Source organism: Oncorhynchus masou, chromosome 1, assembly GCF_036934945.1.
Source record: "Oncorhynchus masou masou isolate Uvic2021 chromosome 1, UVic_Omas_1.1, whole genome shotgun sequence".
NCBI classification, from domain to species: Eukaryota; Metazoa; Chordata; class Actinopteri; order Salmoniformes; family Salmonidae; genus Oncorhynchus; species Oncorhynchus masou.
The window spans coordinates 13466698-13490335 of NC_088212.1; the positions used below are offsets into that span (position 1 = coordinate 13466698).

Here is a 23638-nt window from a genome sequence, read left to right on the forward strand (position 1 = left end):
CCCTTGGATGTACGCAGAGAGCTAATAAACTCAGCAACAACAAAAAACGTCCTCTCACTGTCAACTGCATTTATTTTCAGCAAACTTAACATGTGTAAATATTTGTATGAACATAACAAGATTCAACAACTGAGACATAAACTGAACAAGTTCCACAGACATGTGACGGTCAAAATCAAAAGTAACAGTCAGTATCTGGTGTGGCCACCAGCTGCATTAAGTATTGCAGTGCATCTCCTCCTCATGGACTGCACCAGATTTGCCAGTTCTTACTATGAGATGTTACCCCACTCTTCCACCAGGCACCTGCAAGTTCCCAGACATTTCTGGAGGGAATGGCCCTAGACCTCACTCTCCGATCCAATAGGATCCAGACGTGCTCAATGGGATTGAGATCCGGGCTCTTCGCTGGCCATGGCAGAACACTGACATTCCTGTCTTGCAGGAAATCATGCACAGAACGAGCAGTTTGGCTGGTGGCATTGTCATGGTGGAGGGTCATGTCAGGATGAGCCTGCAGGAAGGGTACCACATGAGGGAGGAGGATGTTTTCCCTGTAATGCACAGCATTCAGATTGCCTGCAATGGCAACAAGCTCAGTCCGATGATGCTATGACACAATGCCACAGACCATGATGGACCCTCCACCTCCAAATCGATCCCACTCCAGAGTACAAGCCTCGGTGTGACGCTCATTCCTTTGATGATAAACACGAATCCGACCATCACCCCTGGTGAGACAAAACCGCGACTCGTCAGTGAGGAGCACTTTTTGCCAGTCGTGTCTGGTCCAGCGACGGTGGGTTTGTGCCCATAGGTGACGTTGCTGGTGATGTCTGGTGAGTACCTGCCTTACAACAGGCCTATAAGCCCTCAGTCCAGCCTCTCTCAGCCTATTGCGGACAGTCTGAGCACTCATGGAGGGATTGTGCATTCCTGGTGTAATTCAGGCAGTTGTTGTTTCCATCCTGTACCTGTCCCCCATGTGTGATGTTTGCATGTACCGATCCTGTGCAGGTGTTGTTACACGTGGTCTGCCACTGCGAGGACGATCAGCTGTCCGTCCTGTCTCCCTGGAGCACTATCTTAGGCGTCTCACACTACAAACATTGCCATTTATTTCCCTGGCCACATCTGCAGTCCTCATGCCTCCTTTTCCTTTCACGCAGATGAGCAGGGACACTAGGCATCTTTCTTTTGGTGTTTTTCAGAGTCAGTAGAAAGGCCTCTTTAGTGTCCTAAGTTTTCATAACTGTGACATTAATTGCCTACTATCTGTAAACTGTTAGTGTCTTAACGACCGGTCCACAGGTAAATGTTCATTAATTGTTTATGGTTCATTGAACAAGCATGGAAAACAGTGTTTAAATGCTTTACAATGAAGATCTGTGAAGTTATTTTGATTTTTTACAAATTTTCTTTTTAAGACAGGGTCCTGATAAAGGGTAAAGGGGAGTTTATTAATAATATGCATATCAATCTCCTGGCTCAAAGTGGAGGAGAGATTGACTTCATCACTACTTGCATTTATGAGAGGTATTGACATGTTGAATGCACGGAGCTGTCTGTCTAAACTACTGTCAAACAGCATGGACACCCATGCATACCCCACATGACATGCCACAAAAGTTCTCTTCACAGTCCCCAAGTCCAGAACAGACTATGGGAGGTGCACAGTACTACATAGAGCCATGGAGCTCTATTCCACATCAAGTAACTGACTCAAGCAGTAAAATTAGATTTAAAAAAACAGATCAAAAAACACCTTATAGAACAGTGGGGACTGTAAAGCAACACAAACATAGGCATACACACACACACACACACAAACACACACACACGCACGCACGCACACACACGCATACACACACACTACAACATACGCACTATACACACACATGGATTTAGTACTGTAGATATGAGGTAGTGGTGGAGTAGAGGCCTGAGGGCACACAGTGTGTTGTGAAATCTCTGAATGTATTGTAGTGTTTTTAAAATTGTATAAACTGCCTTAATTTTGCTGGAAAATACATATACCTAGGTGTCCTAAACACCGAGTCCACACAAGAGATACATATGAATTTGATGACAAACTGCCAGTGGTGGTGAGGTCAGGAAGGGAAACAGAACAAAGTGATGAACGTTCAGGAGGAAGTGTGTGTAGGTGGTGGGCGAGTTATGAGTTGAACATCACATTTTGGTTTGTTGTATGTTTGTATGTTTGTATGCATCTCAGTGCTAGAGGCGTCACTGCAGTCCCTGGTTTGAATCCAGGCTGCATCACATCCGGCTGTGAGTGGGAGTCCCATAGGGTGGCCCCCAATTGGTCCAGCATCGTCCGGGTTTGGCCGGGGTAGGCTGTCATTGTAAATAAGAATTGGTTCTTAACTGACTTGCCTAGATAAGAAAAGGTCATATTAAAAAATAAAAATAAAATGAGTCTTGTCCAGGAGGCAGAACTGAGCTATTTCAGAACTGAGCTATTTCAGGTCAAAATTGGCTATATTGTAAAAATCTATGAAACCAAAAATGTGCTTACTTGGTCTTAATTTAAGGTTAGGCATTATAGTTAGCAGTATGGTTAAGCTTAGGGTTAAGGTTAGGTTTAAAATCCGATGTTATGACTTTGTGGCTGTGCCAGCTAGTGACCACTCTGCAGAGCTGCTTCCAGTACATGACTCATGATGAAAAAGGCTAACCTGCACATTTGAACGTAAGCTCATGAAGTATGTTTTTGTTGGGAAAAACAAGTCTACATGTGCATCAGTGTGTGTGTGTGTGTGTGTGTGTGTGTGTGTGTGTGTGTGTGTGTGTGTGTGTGTGTGTGTGTGTTCAAGTGTGCCTGCATGCACGTAACTCACATCGAGACAGGATGACACACACACACACACACTGTAAGCTACAGCCCTGTCCTTTATGGCAGCCCCTCTCTGATTACCCTGGGTAAATGTGCGTTATTGCCGCTCGTATGAAGAGTCCTATCGTGGTGAACACACACGCAGCCCAGGGTACATTTCCACTCCGCACAATCTTCAGTTGTCTTGCTGAGGGGAGGGCTTGTCAGTGTGTAGCATCGGATGTCTGTCACCCCCCTGGTCAACCGGATATCATGACACAAATATTAAACACCCCAAATAATGGCCACAAAGCAGACAGAGAGAGAGGTAAAGGGAGAAAGAGTGAGGGAGTGCAAGATAGAGAGAGAGAGAGATGGCCTAAACTCACCAAAGGCGAGCGTGGAAGGCCTGTGTGTGATTTATTTTAGAATGCATTGTTTTTAATTATAATGACCCAACTGAAGCCGGATGGGCGTGTTGTCCCCTTTGACGCCTCGCTCAATTAGAACGTGTCTCTATTTTTGCCTTTTGTCACTGGTGCTGTATTCACACAAAACAATTCAAATATTGTCATTATGCACTTTTTTTTAGTCTCATTTCAACTGCAAGAGGTAGCTAAGGGCTGAGGCTTTACCATACATGCTACATTAGACCAATTCATCCTCTTATGGAAACAACATTGCGATCAGAAAAGGCGATTAGAGATATGGACTATCCTGCTAGCATACAGACTATCCTGCTAGCATACAGACTATCCTGCTAGCATACAGACTATCCTGCTAGCATACAGACTATCCTGCTAGCATACAGACTATCCTGCTAGCATACAGACTATCCTGCTAGCATACAGACTATCCTGCTAGCATACAGATTATCCTGCTAGCATACAGACTATCCTGCTAGCATACAGACTATCCTGCTAGCATACAGACTATCCTGCTAGCATACAGACTATCCTGCTAGCATACAGACTATCCTGCTAGCATACAGATTATCCTGCTAGCATACAGACTGCTAGCATACAGACTATCCTGCTAGCATACAGATTATCCTGCTAGCATACAGACTATCCTGCTAGCATACAGATTATCCTGCTAGCATACAGACTATCCTGCTAGCATACAGACTATCCTGCTAGCATACAGTCACTGCTCTGCCTGTCCCTTCCTTTCCATCCGCCTCGCTCTGCTTGCTCCACCCACCTCGCTCTGCTTGCTCCACCCTCCTCGCTCGACTTGCTCCACCCGCCTCGCTCTGCTTGCTCCACCCACCTCGCTCTGTTTGCTCCACCCACCTCGCTCTACTTGCTCCAACCGCCTCGCTCTGCTTGCTCCACCCACCTCGCTCTGCTTGCTCCACCCGCCTGCTTCTGCTGAGTTTTCACTGGAGAGTCTCTAGTAAAATGTTAAGGTACTCGTGTCTTAGCCAGAAGCTTCATGTAGACCTCCTCGCACCTCAAAAATGAAAGTCAGGTGAATCAGTGCCCAGAGGACTGCACACATCTTCAAAGGTTGAGAATGAGAGAGGGGGCTGAGAATGAGAGAGGAGCTGAGAATAAGAGGGGAGCTGAGAATAAGAGAGAGGGGTGAGAATTAGAGGGGAGCTGAGAATGAGTGACGGGGGTGAGAAGGAGAGGGGGGTGGAAAGAGTGAGGGGGTTAGAATGAGAGGGGGTGAAAATGAGAGGGGGTGAGAATGCGAGAGGGGGTGAGAAAGAGAGGGGAGCTGAGAATGATTGAGGGGGTGAGAATGAGCGAGGGGGTGAGAATGAGAGAGGGGGTGAGAATGAGAGAGTGGGGTGAGCATGAAGGGGAGCTGAGAATGAGAGTGGGGGTGAGAATGAGCGACCTCAAAAATGAGGGGGTGAGAATGAGAGAGGGGTGAGAATGAGAGAGTGGGGTGAGCATGAGAGGGGAGCTGAGAATGAGCGAGGGGGTGAGAATGAGAGAGTGGGGTGAGAATGAGAGAGGGGGTGAGCATGAGTGAGGGAGCTGAGAATGAGAGGGGGGTGAGAATGAGCGAAGGGGGTGAGAATGAGAGGGGGGTGAGAATGAGAGAGTGGGGTGAGAATAGAGAGGGAGCTGAGAATGAGTGACGGGGTGAGAAGGAGAGGGGGGGTGAGAATGAGAGTGGGGGGTAAGAATGAGAGACGGGGGTGAAAATGAGAGAGGGAGGTGAGAATGCGAGAGGGGGGTGAGAAAGAGAGGGGAGCTGAGAATGATTGAGGGGGTGAGAATGAGCGAAGGGGGTGAGAATGAGAGAGGGGGGGAGAATGAGAATGAGAGAGTGGGGTGAGCATGAGAGGGGAGCTGAGAATGAGAGTGGGGGTGAGAATGAGCGAAGGGGGGTGAGAATGAGAGAGGGGGTGAGAATGAGAGAGTGGGGTGAGCATGAGAGCTGAGAATGAGCGAAGGGGTGAGAATGAGAGAGTGGGGTGAGAATGAGAGAGTGGGGTGAGAATGAGAGAGGGGGGTGAGAATGAGAGAGGGGGGTGAGAATGATCGAGGGGGTGAGAATGAGAGAGGGGGTGAGAATGAGAGAGGGGGGTGAGAATGAGAGAGGGGGGTGAGAATGAGAGAGGGGTGTGAAAATGAGAGAGTGGGGTGAGAATGAGAGAGGAGGGTGAGAATGAGCGAGGAGGGGTGAGAATGAGCGAGGGGGGTGAGAATGAGCGAGGGGGTTGAGAATGAGAGGGGAGCTGAGAATGAGTGAGGGGGGTGAGAATGAGAGAGGGGGTGAGAATGAGAGAAGGGTGTGAGAATGAGCAAGTGGGGTGAGAATGAGAGAGTGGGGTGAGAATGAGCGAGGGGGGTGAAAATGAGAGATGGGGGTGAGAATGAGCGAGGGGGTGAGAATGAGCGGTGAGTATGAGACAGGAGCTGAGAATGAGCGAGGGGGTGAGAATGAGCGAGGGGGTGAGAATGAGCGAGGGGGTGAGAATGAGAGAGTGGGGTGAGAATGAGAGAGGGGGTGAAAATGAGAGAGTGGGGTGAGAATGAGAGAGGGGGGTGAGAATGAGCGAGGGGGTGAGAATGAGAGGGGAGCTGAGAAGGAGAGAGGGGGCTGAGATTGAGCGAGGGGGGAGAGAATGAGAGAGGGGGTGAGAATGAGAGGGGGTGAGACTGAGCGAGGCCGGTGAGAATGAGAGGGGAGCTGAGAATGAGCGAGGGGGTGAGAATGAGAGAGGGGGTGAGAATGAGCGAGGGGGGGTGGAATGAGAGGGGGGTGAGAATGAGCGAGGGGAATGAATGAGCGAGGGGGGTGAAAATGATAGAGTGAGGTGAGAATGAGCAAGGGGGATGAGAATGAGAGAGGAGCTGAGAATGAGTGAGGGGGGTGAGAATTAGAGGGGAGCTGAGAATGAGCGAGGGGGTAGAATGAGAGAGGGGTGTGAGACTGAGCGAGGGCGGTGAGAATGAGAGGGGAGCTAAGAATGAGAGAGGGGGTGAGAATAAGAGAGGGGGTGAGAATAAGCGAGGGGGTGAGAATGAGCAAGGGGGTGAGAATGAGACAGTGGGGTGAGAATGAGCAATTGGGGTGAGAATGAGCAAGGGGGTGAGAATGAGCGAGGGCGGTGAGAATGAGCGAGGGCGGTGAGAATCAGCGAGGGCGGTGAGAATGAGAGGGGAGCTGTGAATGAGCGAGGGGGTGAGAATGAGGAGGGGTGTGAGAATGAGCGAGGGCGGTGAGAATGAGAGGGGAGCTAAGAATGAGCGAGGGGGTGAGAATAAGAGAGGGGGTGAGAATAAGCGAGGGGGGTGAGAATGAGCAAGGGGGGTGAGAATGAGACAGTGGGGTGAGAATGAGCAATTGGGGTGAGAATGAGCAAGGGGGTGAGAATGAGCGAGGGGGTGAGAATGAGCGAGGGCGGTGAGAATCAGCGGGCGGTGAGAATGAGAGGGGAGCTGTGAATGAGCGAGGGGGTGAGAATGAGGAGGGGGTGAGAATGAGAGAGGGGGTGAGAATGAGAGAGGGGGTGAGAATGAGAGGGGAGCTGAGAATAAGAGAGGGGGGGGGTTGTGAATGAGAGAGGGGGTGAGAATGAGCGAGGGGGTGAGAATGAGAGAGGTGGGTGAGAATGAGACAGTGGGGTGAGAATGAGCAATTGGGGTGAGAATGAGCAAGGGGGGTGAGAATGAGCGAGGGCGGTGAGAATGAGCGAGGGCGGTGAGAATCAGCGAGGGCGGTGAGAATGAGAGGGGAGCTGTGAATGAGCGAGGGGGTGAGAATGAGGAGGGGGTGAGAATGAGAGAGTGGGGTGAGAATGAGAGAGTGGGGTGAGAATGAGAGGGGAGCTGAGAATAAGAGAGGGGGTTGTGAATGAGAGAGGGGGTGAGAATGAGCGAGGGGGTGAGAATGAGAGAGGTGGGTGAGAATGAGAGAGGGGGAGAATGAGAATGAGGGAGGGTGAGAATGATAGAGAGGGGGTGAGAATGAGATAGTGGGGTGAGAATGAGAGAGTGGGGTGAGAATGAGAGGGGAGCTGAGAATAAGAGAGGGGGTGAGAATGAGAGAGGGAGTGAGAATGAGAGAGGGGGGTGAGACTGAGCGAGGGCGGTGAGAATGAGCAAGGGGGTGAGAATGAGAGAGGGGGTGAGAATGAGCGAAGGGGTCAGAATGAGCGAGGGGGTGAGAATGAGCGAGGGGGTGAGAATGAGCAAGGGGGTGAGAATGAGAGAGGGGGTGAGAATGAGAGAGGGGGTGAGAATGAGAGCGAGGGAGGCGAGAATGAGAGAGGGAGGTGAGAATGAGAGAGGGGGGTGAGAATGAGCGAGGGGGTGAGAATGAGAGAGGGGGTGAGAATAAGCGAGGGGGGTGAGAATGAGCAAGGGGGGTGAGAATGAGACAGTGGGGTGAGAATGAGCAATTGGGGTGAGAATGAGCAAGGGGGTGAGAATGAGCGAGGGTGGTGAGAATGAGCGAGGGCGGTGAGAATCAGCGAGGGCGGTGAGAATGAGAGGGGAGCTGTGAATGAGCGAGGGGGTGAGAATGAGGAGGGGGGTGAGAATGAGAGAGTGGGGTGAGAATGAGAGAGTGGGGTGAGAATGAGAGGGGAGCTGAGAATAAGATAGGGGGTTGTGAATGAGAGAGGGGGTGAGAATGAGCGAGGGGGTGAGAATGAGAGAGGTGGGTGAGAATGAGAGAGGGGGGTGAGAATGAGTGAGGGGGGTGAGAATGATAGAGGGGGTGAGAATGAGATAGTGGGGTGAGAATGAGAGAGTGGGGTGAGAATGAGAGGGGAGCTGAGAATGAGAGAGGGGGTGAGAATGAGAGAGGGAGTGAGAATGAGAGAGGGGGGTGAGAATGAGAGAGTAGGGTGAGAATGAGCAAGGGGGGTGAGAATGAGAGAGTGGGGTGAGAATGAGCGAAGGGGGTCAGAATGAGCGAGGGGGTGAGAATGAGCGAGGGGGTGAGAATGAGCAAGGGGGTGAGAATGAGAGAGGGAGGTGAGAATGAGAGAGGGGGGTGAGAATGAGAGAGGGAGGTGAGAATGAGAGAGGGAGGTGAGAATGAGAGGGGGGAGAATGAGAGAGGGGGTGAGAATGAGAGAGGGGTGAGAATGAGCGAGGGGGTGAGAATGTGCTAGGGGGGTGAGAATGAGCGAGGGGGTGAGAATGAGAGAGGGGGTGAGAATGAGACAGGGCGGTGAGAATGAGAGGGGAGCTGAGAATGAGCGAGGGGGTGAGAATGAGCGAGGGGGTGAGAATGAGAGGGAGCTGAGAATGAGCGAGGGGGTGAGAATGAGCGAGGGGGTGAGAATGAGCGAGGGGGTGAGAATGAGCGAGGGGGTGAGAATGAGCAAGGGGGTGAGAATGAGCGAGTGGGGTGAGAATGAGAGAGTGGGGTGAGAATGAGCAAGGGGGTGAGAATGAGAGAGTGGGGTGAGCAAGAGCGAGGGGGATCAGAATGAGCGAGGGGGGTGAGAATGAGAGAGAATGAGAGAGGGGGTGAGAATGAGCGAGGGGGTGAGAATGAGCAAGGGGGGTGAGAATGAGACAGTGGGGTGAGAATGAGCAATTGGGGTGAGAATGAGCAAGGGGGTGAGAATGAGCGAGGGAGGGTGAGAATGAGCGAGGGGGTGAGAATGAGAGAAGGGGGTCAGAATGAGCGAGGGGGTGAGAATGAGAATGAGGGGGTGAGAATGAGCAAGGGGGTGAGAATGAGAGAGGGAGGTGAGAATGAGAGAGGGGGGAGTGAGAATGAGAAAGGGGGCGAGAATGAGAGAGGGAGGTGAGAATGAGAGAGGGGGTGAGAATGAGCGAGGGGTGAGAATGAGAGAGGGTGAGAATAAGCGAGGGGGTGAGAATGAGCAAGGGGGTGAGAATGAGACAGTGGGGTGAGAATGAGCAATTGGGGTGAGAATGAGCAAGGGGGTGAGAATGAGCGAGGTGGTGAGAATGAGCGAGGGCGGTGAGAATCAGCGAGGGCGGTGAGAATGAGAGGGAGCTGTGAATGAGCGAGGGGGTGAGAATGAGGAGGGGGTGAGAATGAGAGAGTGGGGTGAGAATGAGAGAGGGGGCTGAGAATGATAGAGGGGGTGAGAATGAGATAGTGGGGTGAGAATGAGAGAGTGGGGTGAGAATGAGAGGGGGGCTGAGAATGAGAGAGGGGGGTGAGAATGAGAGAGGGAGTGAGAATGAGCAAGGGGGGTGAGAATGAGAGAGTGGGGTGAGAATGAGCGAAGGGGGTCAGAATGAGCGAGGGGGGTGAGAATGAGCGAGGGGGTGAGAATGAGCAAGGGGGTGAGAATGAGAGAGGGAGTGAGAATGAGAGAGGGGGTGAGAATGAGAAAGGGAGGCGAGAATGAGAGAGGGAGGTGAGAATGAGAGAGGGGGGTGAGAATGAGCGAGGGGGTGAGAATGAGAGAGGCGGTGAGAATGAGCGAGGGGGGTGAGAATGTGCTAGGGGGGTGAGAATGAGCGAGGGGGTGAGAATGAGAGAGGGGGGTGAGAATGAGACAGGGGGGTGAGAATGAGAGGGGAGCTGAGAATGAGCGAGCGGGGTGAGAATGAGCGAGGGAGGTGAGAATGAGAGAGGGGGGTGAGAATGAGAGAGGGGGGTGAGAATGAGAGAGGTAGGTGAGAATGAGAGAGGGGGGTGAGAATGAGAGAGGGAGGTGAGAATGAGAGAGGGGGGTGAGAATGAGAGAGGGAGGTGAGAATGAGAGAGGGGGTGAGAATGAGAGAAGGAGGTGAGAATGAGAGAGGGGGTGAGAATGAGAGAGGGAGGTGAGAATGAGAGAGGGGGGTGAGAATGAGAGAGGGAGGTGAGAATGAGAGAGGGAGGTGAGAATGAGAGAGGGAGGTGAGAATGAGAGAGGGGGTGAGAATGAGAGAGTGAGGTGAGAATGAGAGAGAGGGGGTTGAGAATGAGAGAGGGGTGAGAATGAGAGAGAGGGAGGTGAGAATGAGAGAGGGAGGTGAGAATGAGAGAGGGAGGTGAGAATGAGAGAGGGAGGTGAGAATGAGAGAGGGAGGTGAGAATGAGAGAGGGAGGTGAGAATGAGAGAGGGAGGTGAGAATGAGAGAGGGAGGTGAGAATGAGAGGGAGAATAAAAAGGTGCAGGAAGGTGCTTACTGCTGCTGGAGGAGGGGAAAGAAATGTTCCAATCAATTCCCAGGTCCAGAGGGTTGTGTCAGTGAATCATTACACTGAGGGAGATGGATCAACAGCTGGTACCTTCGAAACCCTCTAAAGAGGATGAGCCCTCAACCCTGACCCCTAAGTCCTGGTCATCTGCCAGTAGCATAGTACAAGTATGTATATGTGATGGGATTGTACACAGTGGAGCAATCGCTGATTTTGGGGTTTCAATCCTATTGGTGCATGAAGTTGGATGAACATTAGTGCTGTGGTGGTGGGTGTTCTATTCCAAGAGATTCAACCTCATTGAACCCCTCGACTGTGTCAAAGTTCAACCACACAGTGTCAAAGAACTCTAGGTCAAACTCTACACTGCTAGTTATAGGAAGATGTGGGGTTGATACTTCACCCTCTTCAGTTATTTCAGACATGGAACGAATTGCAAAAATCGCTGAAGTTGGAGACTTTTTATCTCCCTTACCAACTTCAAACATCTGCTATCTGAGCAGCTAACCGATCGCTGCAGCAGTACATAGTCTCATCGGTAAATAGCCCACCCAATTTGACCTACCTCATCCCCATACTGTTTTTATTTATTTACTTTTCTGCTCTTTTGCACACCAATATCTCTACCTGTACATGACCATCTGATCATTTATCACTCCAGTGTTAATCTGCAAAATTGTAATTATTTGCCTACCTCCTCATGCCTTTTGCACACAATGTATATAGACTCTTTTTTTCTACTGTGTTATTGACTTGTTTATTGTTTACTCCATGTGTAACTCTGTTGTCTGTTCACACTGATATGCTTTATCTTGGCCAGGTCGCAGTTGCAAATGAGAACTTATTCTCAACTAGCCTACCTGGTTAAATAAAGGTGAAATAAAAATAAAATAAATAAAACATGACCATTTAGACTTAGTTCATTTGGGTTTGCAAGTACAACTGCATTGAACAGAATTTGTATAGACAAAGAAATCCCGACCACAGACAGTCAAGCAGACCTTCAGCTATGAAGGGCACACAACCGAGCAAGCCTTCACCCAGAAGGCCAAACACTCCCTTACACATACCTACCAGGGTCTACCCGGGTCTACACCGGTCCACCCGGGTCTACACTGGTACACCAGGTTCTAACTGGTTTTACCAGGGCCTACGTAGGTCTACCCGGTTTTACCAGGGTCTACGTAGGTCTACCCGGTTTTACCAGGGTCTACCCAGGTCTACACGGGTCCACCCGGGTCTACACTGGTACACCAGGTTCTACCCGGTTTTACCAGGGTCTACGTAGGTCTACCCGGTTTTACCAGGGCCTACGTAGGTCTACCCGGTTTTACCAGGGCCTACGTAGGTCTACCCGGTTTTAACAGGGTCTACGTAGGTCTACCCGGTTTTACCAGGGCCTACGTAGGTCTACCCGGTTTTACCAGGGCCTACGTAGGTCTACACGGGTCCACCCGGGTCTACACTGGTACACCAGGTTCTACCCGGTTTTACCTGGGCCTACGTAGGTCTACCCGGTTTTACCAGGGTCTACGTAGGTCTACCCGGTTTTACCAGGGCCTACGTAGGTCTACCCGGTTTTACCAGGGCCTACGTAGGTCTACCCGATTTTACCAGGGCCTACGTAGGTCTACCCGGTTTTACCAGGGCCTACGTAGGTCTACCCGGTTTTACCAGGGTCTACGTAGGTCTACCCGGTTTTACCAGGGCCTACGTAGGTCTACCCGATTTTACCAGGGCCTACGTAGGTCTACACGGGTCCACCCGGGTCTACACTGGTACACCAGGTTCTACCCGGTTTTACCTGGGCCTACGTAGGTCTACCCGGTTTTACCAGGGCCTACGTAGGTCTACCCGGTTTTACCAGGGTCTACGTAGGTCTACCCGGTTTTACCAGGGCCTACGTAGGTCTACCCGATTTTACCAGGGCCTACGTAGGTCTACACGGGTCCACCCGGGTCTACACTGGTACACCAGGTTCTACCCGGTTTTACCTGGGCCTACGTAGGTCTACCCGGTTTTACCAGGGTCTACGTAGGTCTACCCGGTTTTACCGGGGCCTAGCCGGGTCCACCCGGGTCTACACTGGTACACCAGGTCTACCCGGTTTTACCGGGGCCTACCCGGGTCTTAACGTACAACATAGTATGTGACAAGGACACAACGGAATTTTCCATCCAAAACCTTTTAGGTTCAGGGACTCCACTTGGCAGTAAAAGTGGTGTGACCAGGGTGTTTGGCCCCATGAAGAAAAAGGTTTAGTAGAGGTCTGTGTTTGTCTGTCAGGCACTGGGGACCAGTGGAAAATTCCCACTCACAGGTCTGAAGGATCTGAGATACTCCTCCACGATAGCCCCCCACCGGCCACATTTCTCTTTCACCGCCCTAACGGTTAACGGCAGCCGTGGTTTTTATGGGAAAGGGCCCAGGTGGATTGTTTTGTTGTCAGGGCTAACAGCCTAGTCCGTAAGGTTGTGGCGGCTACATTAGTTGGCGTCTGTCCAGCCCTATGCACAATTCCTAGAAAATATCTGGTGACATCTGTAGCACCTGTTGGGGGGGGTACATGTGCGTGTGTGTGTGGAGGGGTAGGTGTGTGTGTGTGTGTTTGAGTAGAGTGGCTGCTGACCTATATGGCAAGGCAAATTGATCTGAATAGAGATAGATGCTTCTATCACTGGTTTCAAAAGTTTCTCAGCAGTCTAAATCTTCCCACACGGTCAGAATGTGCTAATCATCTCAATAAGACCCTGACAGAGTCAATAAAAATGCCAGGGAAACTAGTGATGTTTGTACCACCAAATGGCTAGTATGCTTGCATGAGAACATTGATCTGGACTGGGGAAGACATGACTGTGTTGTGTGGAGATTCAGAGATGGGACAATACTGGGGGTCTTCATACCTGTGTCCCAAGGCAGCCTACCATCATGTGGGTGAGTAATCTGGCAGCAAACATGGGGAAGCGAGAACACAGCAGGTGGGATACGATGGCCAAGACGAAAGCTGAGGATCAGACCAAAAATGAATGCTTTGTCATTCCATGTCAACCATAAAAACCCATGTTTTATACTTGGATCAAAAATGCTTGTGGTAAGACCATCTAAAACCGAGTGGGAGGGGACTGTAGGACGGGAAGAGGCCCGAGCGATATCCAAAAGGAACAACAGTGATGAGGCAGACAGAATGGAGAAATGAAAGGAAAAAGACAGAGGAAACGAAGGGAGATACACATATACAGAAGATATAGATAAATAGATCAAAAGAGAGCGAGAAACAAAGAAAAATGTATATATTAGAAACAAGGACTGAAGGCTAAACTAGTTGTAGTGAAAACCTAAAGAGACTCTTCCTCCATACGGTACCTGAGATGCAGATGAAGCCTGAGGCGTAGAAGGCCTCGTTGTAGGAGGCCAGGGAAGCCATCTGGGCGTGGGCCGTGTACACAGACAGGTGGGAGCAGGCACACTCCACATAGTTCCCACTGTCCTCCACTACCCTGCAGAACTGCCCGTCTGACAGCCAGCTACAGGAGAAGGAGAGATAATACAGGAAGTAGTCAGCCTTAGGCAGGAAGTTCATATGAAGTTCTGATTGGAACATCCAGCTGTGTAGTGTCTCTGCTTGATTGGTTGCTCCGATGTGTCCACTCTCAGATACGTTAGGGAACTCAGAACACTTCAAAGAGTGACATGTATGACAAGATAAGAGCATAGAACTCATATTTTTTCCTTATGAAAATGAAGTTAATTTACTTTGTGCCTGACAGACAAGACTGATTGTCCTAGTCACGACTGCAAAGTCCATGACAAACTTTAATAGACCTGTCATCAGTGCAGTGAGACAAGGAGGAAGTTGAACAGGCCTCTCTTTTCCCCTCAGGATGACGTTATCAACACTGTCGTCTGCTTGGTTATCTGAGAGATGGATTGTTGTTGGATTATAGTTATAGCTGCCCCACGGGCCAAACCAAACCGGAGAAATCTGCTTCCTGTTACAAGCTGTTCAGCCAAGAGTCCCACTCCGGACCTCCTCCGTAATGTTCTTTCAAACACACTTCTGAGGGGTGGGAATGTTCGGGAACTTGGAGCAGAGCAAACTGAACACTCACAGACATCACAGAGCAGTCTAGGCCAGCCCAGAGAGGGATTGAGGGAGGCCAATTCATCTATGTTCAAAGAAAGAGGTCATGGCTGGACAGAACCTGATCCCTGAACTCTGACCTCTCTACTAGAGGCTGACCTGAAGTGTGAGGTTCACACCTACAGAGCAGACTCGAGAAGAAGGGGTAGTACCCTTTAACTCACCTAAGTGATTGTGTCCTACAGTCATTTCACTCACACACCACATTATCACATGGGTTCATGTTCAGGATAGCAACAGAAATTAAGAGAAATATACATTTTGGGGAATTAATAAAAAAACATAGAATGTGTGATTAAGAATGCTCTGTTTGTTGTGCTGGAGCTTCATAGTACTATGCGAAGTAAAGTAACTGGGTATAGGAGTGGGGGGGTTGTACCTCTCAACAGCCTGGCTCCACAGAAGGCACAGAGACTGGCCAGGTTTGACCCTCAACCCGGGGGTGTGGATACGGTATACCACCTCGTTACCCTCAGTCAGGGGTCGTGACCCTCGGCCCTGCAGGCTGGCAGAGAACACCTACACATCCAGAGAAATACCATGACAGTATAGAGTGGGATGGAGCTGGCCGAAACACGGATCTGAGGTTAACTTTGTGCTTTTCCTATTAATGTTCAACTAAGGATTGGGGAGGGGTAAACTGATACTAGATCTGGGTCTACGGTTGCCATGGACAAACACTATAGGTCTTTATAGCTGTAAAGACCTAGTGGCAGAGACCTGGCACAGAGCTTCAGTGGAACAACACTGCTCCCTGCAGTTTACACCAACCACTAAGGTTCCATTGAGGAATACATTCTCAACTGTAATACCACAGGTATTCTCCTGTAACTTGATATGTATTTACCTTTATTTGACCAGATGAATGGACTGAATGAGAGAAAAAAAAGTACTTTTTACAATAATGACTTCGGGAAGAATTGCAGAGGGCACCCATTTCCAGTATAGTTACCCATCAGTCGAAGTATTACTAGCTGTCATGGTGTGGCTTTGAGTGTATGTGGGTCTGCTTGCCTTGCCGTTGAGCGCGGTGGTTTTGTCGGTGAGGAACCAGTGTTCGGTGCTGTACTCTGTGAGCTGCACCCGGCGGCAGGCTGAGGGGGAGATGGTGCCAGTGGGCAAGGCTGGCACCTCCAGGAGGTTGTCTGGCAACTGAAAGGTGTCTGAGTTCTTGCCTGTGAACATGTGCCCGTTGATCTGGGTAGGGTACCAGTGGTAAGAAGAGATGGAAATGTAGGCACAAGTGTCCAGAATGGTCCTCCCCCTTTAAAAAAAACAACAAATCACACTCTTATGTTACTCATATAGTCTTCTTTTTAACAGTGGGAAAGGGTGATCCATTCTATATTTTGCCCCTCAAATAAGACATCTACTATAATAGCATAGTCAGCGGCAGAAATAATAGACAGCAATACTCTTGAGTTTTTTTACCAACAATCCCCCATGAGGCAGAACGCACCTTTGAGCCTGTGCTCCACACTGGCTGTGTGTGAGCAGGGAAAAGGCGAAGCGCTCGGCCACCTCTGCCAGTTGGCTCAGGCCTCCTGTGTCGACTCGGCTGGGGTTGGCCATGGCACACAGTAGGTCATAGGTCAAGCCACGGCTGCTGTCCGCAATAGGGGTGCGCTCTGCCTCCGTAAGCACCTGGCCAAGCAGAGAGAGAATCTCAGTTTGTGCAGAATTGGAGGTAATTATGAAGACAAATATATCCAAAAATCTGAGAGCCACCTATCAAATTCACACACACACACACACACACACACACACACACACACACACACACACACACACACACACACACACACACACACACACACACACACACACACACACACACACACACACACACACACACACACACACACACACACACACTACCCTGTGGGTTATGTAAGACACACAGTACCCTGTGGGTTATGTAACACACACAGTACCCTGTGGGTTATGTAACATACACACAGTACCCTGTGGGTTATGTAACACACACAGTACCCTGTGGGTTATGTAACACACACAGTACCCTGTGGGTTATGTAACATACACACAGTACCCTGTGGGTTATGTAACACACACACAGTACCCTGTGGGTTATGTAACACACACAGTACCCTGTGGGTTATGTAACACACACAGTACCCTGTGGGATATGTAACACACACAGTACCCTGTGGGTTATGTAACACACACACAGTACCCTGTGGGTTATGTAACACACACAGTACCCTGTGGGTTATGTAACATACACACAGTACCCTGTGGGTTATGTAACACACACACAGTACCCTGTGGGTTATGTAACACACACAGTACCCTGTGGGATATGTAAGACACACAGTACCCTGTGGGTTGTGTAACACACACAGTACCCTGTGGGTTATGTAACATACATACAGTACCCTGTGGGTTATGTAACACACGCAGTACCCTGTGGGTTATGTAACACACACAGTACCCTGTGGGATATGTAAGACAGTACAATGCAAACACAGACAGGCTAGGTTTGCCTCTCAGTGAGTGTGTGTGGAAGCTCTTAAGTGTGATGTCTCTTTGAACCTCCCATCTCCCTCTCAGGAACATGTTGGTTCATTCCTAGTTTGGTGGTGACAGTTATTCACTGTGTCCTTAGCCCCAATCTGCTCTCTCACATTGTAAAGACGGGTTGGTTGCTTAGCAACAAAACCGACCCGTGCGCAACTATGGGGATAAACAAAACGTTTTGACTTAGATTGTTGACAACATGTTAGCTATATTTCATCTCCAATGTTTATTGAAAACATAAATACATTTGCACAATGAGCACTTGTTGTCTCTCAAATACATTGTTGGTTAGTAGCTAGCAAATTTTTGCCATATTAGCATTGACATGAAATCAATCAAACACCTCAAAACTAGACACGGTGCCAAGAACAAGATAAAACTAGCTGAAACGAGTCACCTCCATGGCAGTTTCTTGTCACTGTTGCTAGCTATCTGACCATCCAGAATCACAACAATTCACAGACTTCTTCCCCACTGAAGCATGTGTATCGTTTTCGTGACGTTGTCAGCTAACCCGTCTATTACAGAGCAGGCGTGACTTGGCTACAGGCTGATGGATTGAGCTGCTTTAGTCAGACACTAAGTGACAACAGAGACCTTTTAAAAACTCATCTGTAGATCTGTCATCGTTTTGTACTTGGACAAAACTCACACACAGGCACACACATATGCAACACAGACATATGCAACACACACTAGACACACACATACACAAAAAACTAAACTTTTAATAGCAAACAAAACAAATACTAGCTCCTCCTTCTCCCCCCTCGCTCCCTCGCTCTCCTTCCCTCTCACCTTCCCCAGTGCGTCCAGCACGGCAGTCAGTTGTTCTAGAGTGAGTTGTGCCGTGAACTTGCTGAGCAGAGCCTGGAGCACCCTGTCCAGTATGGTAGTGTCCAGAGGCTGCTGGAGCTGGTCCAACAGGACCCACACAGCCTGGGCCTCTGTGCCCGACACCAGGGTCACGTTGGCCAGGCCGTACTCAGGGTGCACCCTGGCCCCTCCACTGGCCCCATACAGCTCCACGTGAAAGCGCTTCGGCGGGGGGTTGGAGGAGGCCTGGTCTGGGGTGAGGGTGATGTTCAGCCCTATGATCCTTTGGCCCAGGTCAAAGGTCAGCTGGCCCTCTTCTTTCAGAAAGTCCATCCCGGCCACGGCAGGCCAGATCAGAGTGGGCCCTACTGCCTCAGCCCGAGGGACTTCCTTTTGGATGACAACGAAACAGGAGTGTGAGGTCACAGTAGGATGGAAAGATGGAGGGAGTTGGGAAAGAAGACGGAGAGAGAGAAAGAGAGATGGGTGGATGAATAGGGGATAGGCGTTGTGTCATTACCACTGGTGTACCAACCACCCCCGCAGCCCCTGCAAATATCACTGCACCCTCCTCTCCCTTCCCAAACAGCCTAAGAACGTGTTTTTGTTGTTGTTGAAGAAACAAGAAATTGGCTGTAAAACTACAACATTTTATCTCAACCTCATGGTAAAATGTGTAGAATAGGAGGAAATTAGCTTTAAAAATGCTAAATTCTCTAATCCTCATTGCAAGATTTCTAGAATAGTATGAGATTAGCTATAAAACTGGGTGATAGGAAGTGGATAGGGGGGACCTGCGAAAATGCGGTATGCCGATGGTCATTTCAAAAGATAAGAGGAGATGGTTGGAGAGCCATGGAGAAACAGAAGAAGGGAAAAGGACAAATGAATGTGGAGGGACTCTGCGTCCTTTGAGCCATTGATATGTATTCTCAGAACATCATTAGTGTGAAAGATGATAGGAGATAACCTGGTCATATGTAACAGGATGTGGAGAATGGAGATAACCTGGTCATATGTAACAGGATGTGGAGACTGGAGATAACCTGGTCATATGTAACAGGATGTGGAGAATGGAGATAACCTGGTCATATGTAACAGGATAAGATGACTGGAGATAACCTGGTCATATGTAGCAGGATGTGGAGACTGTAGTTGACCTGGTTATATGTGATAGGATGTGGAGACTGTAGTTAACCTGGTTATATGTAATAGGATGTGGAGACTGTAGTTAACCTGGTTATATGTAATAGGATGTGGAGACTGTAGTTAACCTGGTTATATGACCAGTTGGGAGCCCCATGTAGCCCAAGTGTAGATAATCCTATAATAAAAGCAAAATGGTACAAACCTCATGTCGCTGTCATAATCTGTTCAACAGTTATTTGAGTTCTTACCCTTGTAGTATAGCCAGAATTAAGGTGACTAAATAAATGGAGGCCAGAGGGGAAAAAGTAGCAAATCATCTAGAAAATTGAATGGCGTCAGCTATGCTGGATTCTGTGTAAGAATTAAAGCTACTGGCAACCTGACAGGGTCACTTTCCCATTGAACTCTTCATCCCTCTTCTCGAATTCACATTCAACAATAGAGGGAAGATGGATATTGATATTGAGACATGACGTGTTATTTTCATATTTTAGTATGTATTTTCATATTAATTCAAAATTCCTATAATTTTTTGATGATTTCTCACAAAAACAATAGTATCTCTGAAATGTCAACAGAGCACTGAGCGAAAACTAACGTTTTTTATTTTCAAAGCCTTTTACATTTAGTTCATGCTAATTTAGTTTTTACGAGGAACCTGCATTGTTATGTCAACAGAGCTCAGTGCTTATTATTGGATGTATTTGGAATCGAAATCCAACTTTTTTAACCCAATAATATTTATTTTATAACATAAGGAAATTCAATTTCATCACAAAAGCATGTTTTCAGTAGACACCCTACACAATAGATCGACAGAAACCATTTGAGGAATAGGGAGCTACTGGATGGAGCGTGTCATCGATACATCCTGAGCCATTTCCTGGGGGCTGAGACTGAGGTTGGGACTGGGACTGAGGCTGGGGCTGGGGCTGGGGCTGGGACTGGGACTGGGACTGAGGCTGGGACTGAGACTGGGACTGAGACTGGGGCTGGGACTGGGGCTGGGACTGGGACTGGGTCTGGGACTGAGGCTGGGACTGGGACTGGGGCTGGGACTGGGACTGGGACTGAGGCTGGGACTGGGACTGAGGCTGGGACTGAGGCTGAGGCTGGGGCTGGGACTGAGGCTGGGACTGGGACTGAGGCTGGGACTGGGACTGGGACTGAGGCTGGGGCTGGGACTGGGACTGGGACTGGGACTGAGGCTGGGACTGGGACTGAGGCTGGGACTGAGGCTGAGGCTGGGACTGGGACTGAGGCTGGGACTGGGACTGAGGCTGGGACTGAGGCTGGGACTGGGACTGAGGCTGGGACTGGGACTGAGGCTGGGACTGGGACTGAGGCTGGGACTGAGGCTGAGGCTGGGACTGGGACTGGGACTGGGACTGAGGCTGGGACTGGGACTGAGGCTGGGACTGAGGCTGAGGCTGGGACTGGGACTGAGGCTGGGACTGGGACTGAGGCTGGGACTGGGACTGAGGCTGGGACTGGGACTGGGACTGAGGCTGGGACTGGGACTGAGGCTGGGACTGGGACTGAGGCTAGGACTGAGGCTGGGACTGGGACTGAGGCTGGGACTGGGACTGAGGCTAGGACTGGGACTGGGACTGAGGTTGGGACTGGGACTGAGGCTGGGACTGGGACTGAGGCTAGGACTGAGGCTGGGACTGGGACTGAGGCTGGGACTGAGGCTGGGACTGGGACTGGGACTGAGGCTGGGACTGGGACTGGGACTGGGACTGAGGCTGGGACTGGGACTGGGAACTGAGGCTGGGACTGAGGCTGGGACTGGGACTGGGACTGAGGCTGGGACTGAGGTTGGGACTGGGACTGAGGCTGGGACTGAGGTTGGGACTGGGACTGGGGCTGGGACTGGGACTGGGGCTGGGACTGAGGCTGGGACTGGGACTGAGACTGGGTCTGGGACTGAGGCTGGGACTGAGGCTGGGACTGGGACTGAGGCTGGGACTGAGGTTGGGACTGGGACTGGGGCTGGGACTGGGACTGGGGCTGGGACAGAGGCTGGGACTGAGGCTGGGACTGAGGCTGGGACTGGGACTGGGACTGAGGCTGGGACTGAGGCTGGGTCTGGGACTGAGGCTGGGACTGGGACTGGGGCTGGGTCTGGGACTGGGTCTGGGACTGAGGCTGGGACTGAGGCTGGGTCTGGGACTGAGGCTGGGACTGGGACTGGGGCTGGGGCTGGGACTGGGACTGGGGCTGGGTCTGGGACTGGGTCTGGGACTGAGGCTGGGACTGGGACTGGGTCTGAGGCTGGGACTGGGACTGGGACTGGGACTGGGACTGAGGCTGGGACTGGGACTGAGGCTGGGACTGGGGCTGGGACTGGGACTGGGACTGAGGCTGGGACTGGGACTGGGGCTGGGTCTGGGACTGAGGCTGGGACTGAGGCTGGGACTGAGGCTGGGACTGAGGCTGGGACTGAGGCTGGGACTGGGGCTGGGGTTGGGACTGGGGCTGGGGCTGGGACTGGGGCTGAGACTGGGACTGGGGCTGGGGCTGGGACTGGGGCTGGGACTGGGGCTGGGACTGGGGCTGGGGCTGGGACTGGGGCTGGGACTGGGGCTAGGACTGGGGCTGGGGCTGGGACTGGGACTGGGGCTGGGACTGGGGCTGGGGCTAGGACTGGGACTGGGGCTAGGACTGGGACTGGGGCTGGGGCTAGGACTGGGACTGGGGCTAGGACTGGGACTGGGGCTAGGACTGGGACTGGGGCTAGGACTGGGGCTGGGACTGGGACTGGGGCTGGGGCTGGGACTGGGGCTAGGACTGGGGCTGGGACTGGGGCTGAGACTGGGGCTGGGACTGGGACTGGGGCTAGGACTGGGGCTGGGGCTGGGACTGGGGCTGGGACTGGGACTGGGGCTGGGACTGGGACTGGGACTGGGACTGGGGCTGGGACTGGGACTGGGGCTAGGACTGGGGCTGGGACTGGGACTGGGGCTGAGACTGGGGCTAGGACTGGGACTGGGACTGAGGCTGGGACTGAGACTGGGACTGAGGCTGGGGCTGGGGCTGGGGCTGGGACTGGGACTGGGTCTGAGGCTGGGACTGGGACTGGGACTGAGGCTGGGACTGGGACTGAGGCTGGGACTGAGGCTGAGGCTGGGGCTGGGACTGAGGCTGGGACTGGGACTGAGGCTGGGACTGGGACTGGGACTGGGACTGGGACTGGGACTGAGGCTGGGACTGGGACTGAGGCTGGGACTGAGGCTGAGGCTGGGACTGGGACTGGGACTGGGAACTGAGGCTGGGACTGGGACTGAGGCTGGGACTGAGGCTGAGGCTGGGGCTGGGACTGAGGCTGGGACTGGGACTGAGGCTGGGACTGGGACTGAGGCTGGGACTGGGACTGAGGCTGGGACTGGGACTGAGGCTGGGACTGGGACTGGGACTGAGGCTGGGACTGGGACTGAGGCTGGGACTGGGACTGAGGCTAGGACTGAGGCTGGGACTGGGACTGAGGCTGGGACTGGGACTGAGGCTAGGGCTGGGACTGGGACTGAGGTTGGGACTGGGACTGAGGCTGGGACTGGGACTGAGGCTAGGACTGAGGCTGGGACTGGGACTGAGGCTGGGACTGAGGCTGGGACTGGGACTGGGACTGAGGCTGGGACTGGGACTGGGACTGGGACTGAGGCTGGGACTGGGACTGGGACTGAGGCTGGGACTGAGGCTGGGACTGGGACTGGGACTGAGGCTGGGACTGAGGTTGGGACTGGGACTGAGGCTGGGACTGAGGTTGGGACTGGGACTGGGGCTGGGACTGGGACTGGGGCTGGGACTGAGGCTGGGACTGGGACTGAGACTGGGTCTGGGACTGAGGCTGGGACTGAGGCTGGGACTGGGACTGAGGCTGGGACTGAGGTTGGGACTGGGACTGGGGCTGGGACTGGGACTGGGGCTGGGACTGAGGCTGGGACTGAGGCTGGGACTGAGGCTGGGACTGGGACTGGGACTGAGGCTGGGTCTGGGACTGAGGCTGGGACTGGGACTGGGTCTGGGACTGGGTCTGGGACTGAGGCTGGGACTGAGGCTGGGTCTGGGACTGAGGCTGGGACTGGGACTGGGGCTGGGGCTGGGACTGGGACTGGGGCTGGGTCTGGGACTGGGTCTGGGACTGAGGCTGGGACTGGGACTGGGACTGAGACTGGGACTGGGACTGGGACTGGGACTGGGGCTGGGACTGGGACTGAGGCTGGGACTGGGGCTGGGACTGGGACTGGGACTGAGACTGGGACTGGGGCTGGGTCTGGGACTGAGGCTGGGACTGAGGCTGGGACTGAGGCTGGGACTGAGGCTGGGACTGAGGCTGGGACTGGGGCTGGGGTTGGGACTGGGGCTGGGGCTGGGACTGGGGCTGAGACTGGGACTGGGGCTGGGGCTGGGACTGGGGCTGGGACTGGGGCTGGGGCTGGGACTGGGGCTGGGACTGGGGCTAGGACTGGGGCTGGGGCTGGGACTGGGACTGGGGCTGGGACTGGGGCTGGGGCTAGGACTGGGACTGGGGCTGGGACTGGGACTGGGGCTGGGGCTAGGACTGG

The 23638-nt window shown here is 52.0% G+C and overlaps 1 protein-coding gene across 1 annotated transcript in view; it reads right to left on the reverse strand.

Moving 5' to 3' along the window:
* The window catches only part of LOC135518629 (adhesion G-protein coupled receptor V1-like), a 277743-nt gene that overhangs the window by 95238 nt on the left and 158867 nt on the right, over positions 1 to 23638 (reverse strand). Inside the window, 6 exon segments of the mRNA XM_064943812.1 lie at positions 13330 to 13430; positions 13790 to 13950; positions 14947 to 15086; positions 15582 to 15831; positions 16027 to 16211; positions 17904 to 18311. Of these exon segments, the coding sequence (XP_064799884.1) occupies positions 13330 to 13430; positions 13790 to 13950; positions 14947 to 15086; positions 15582 to 15831; positions 16027 to 16211; positions 17904 to 18311 (1245 nt within the window).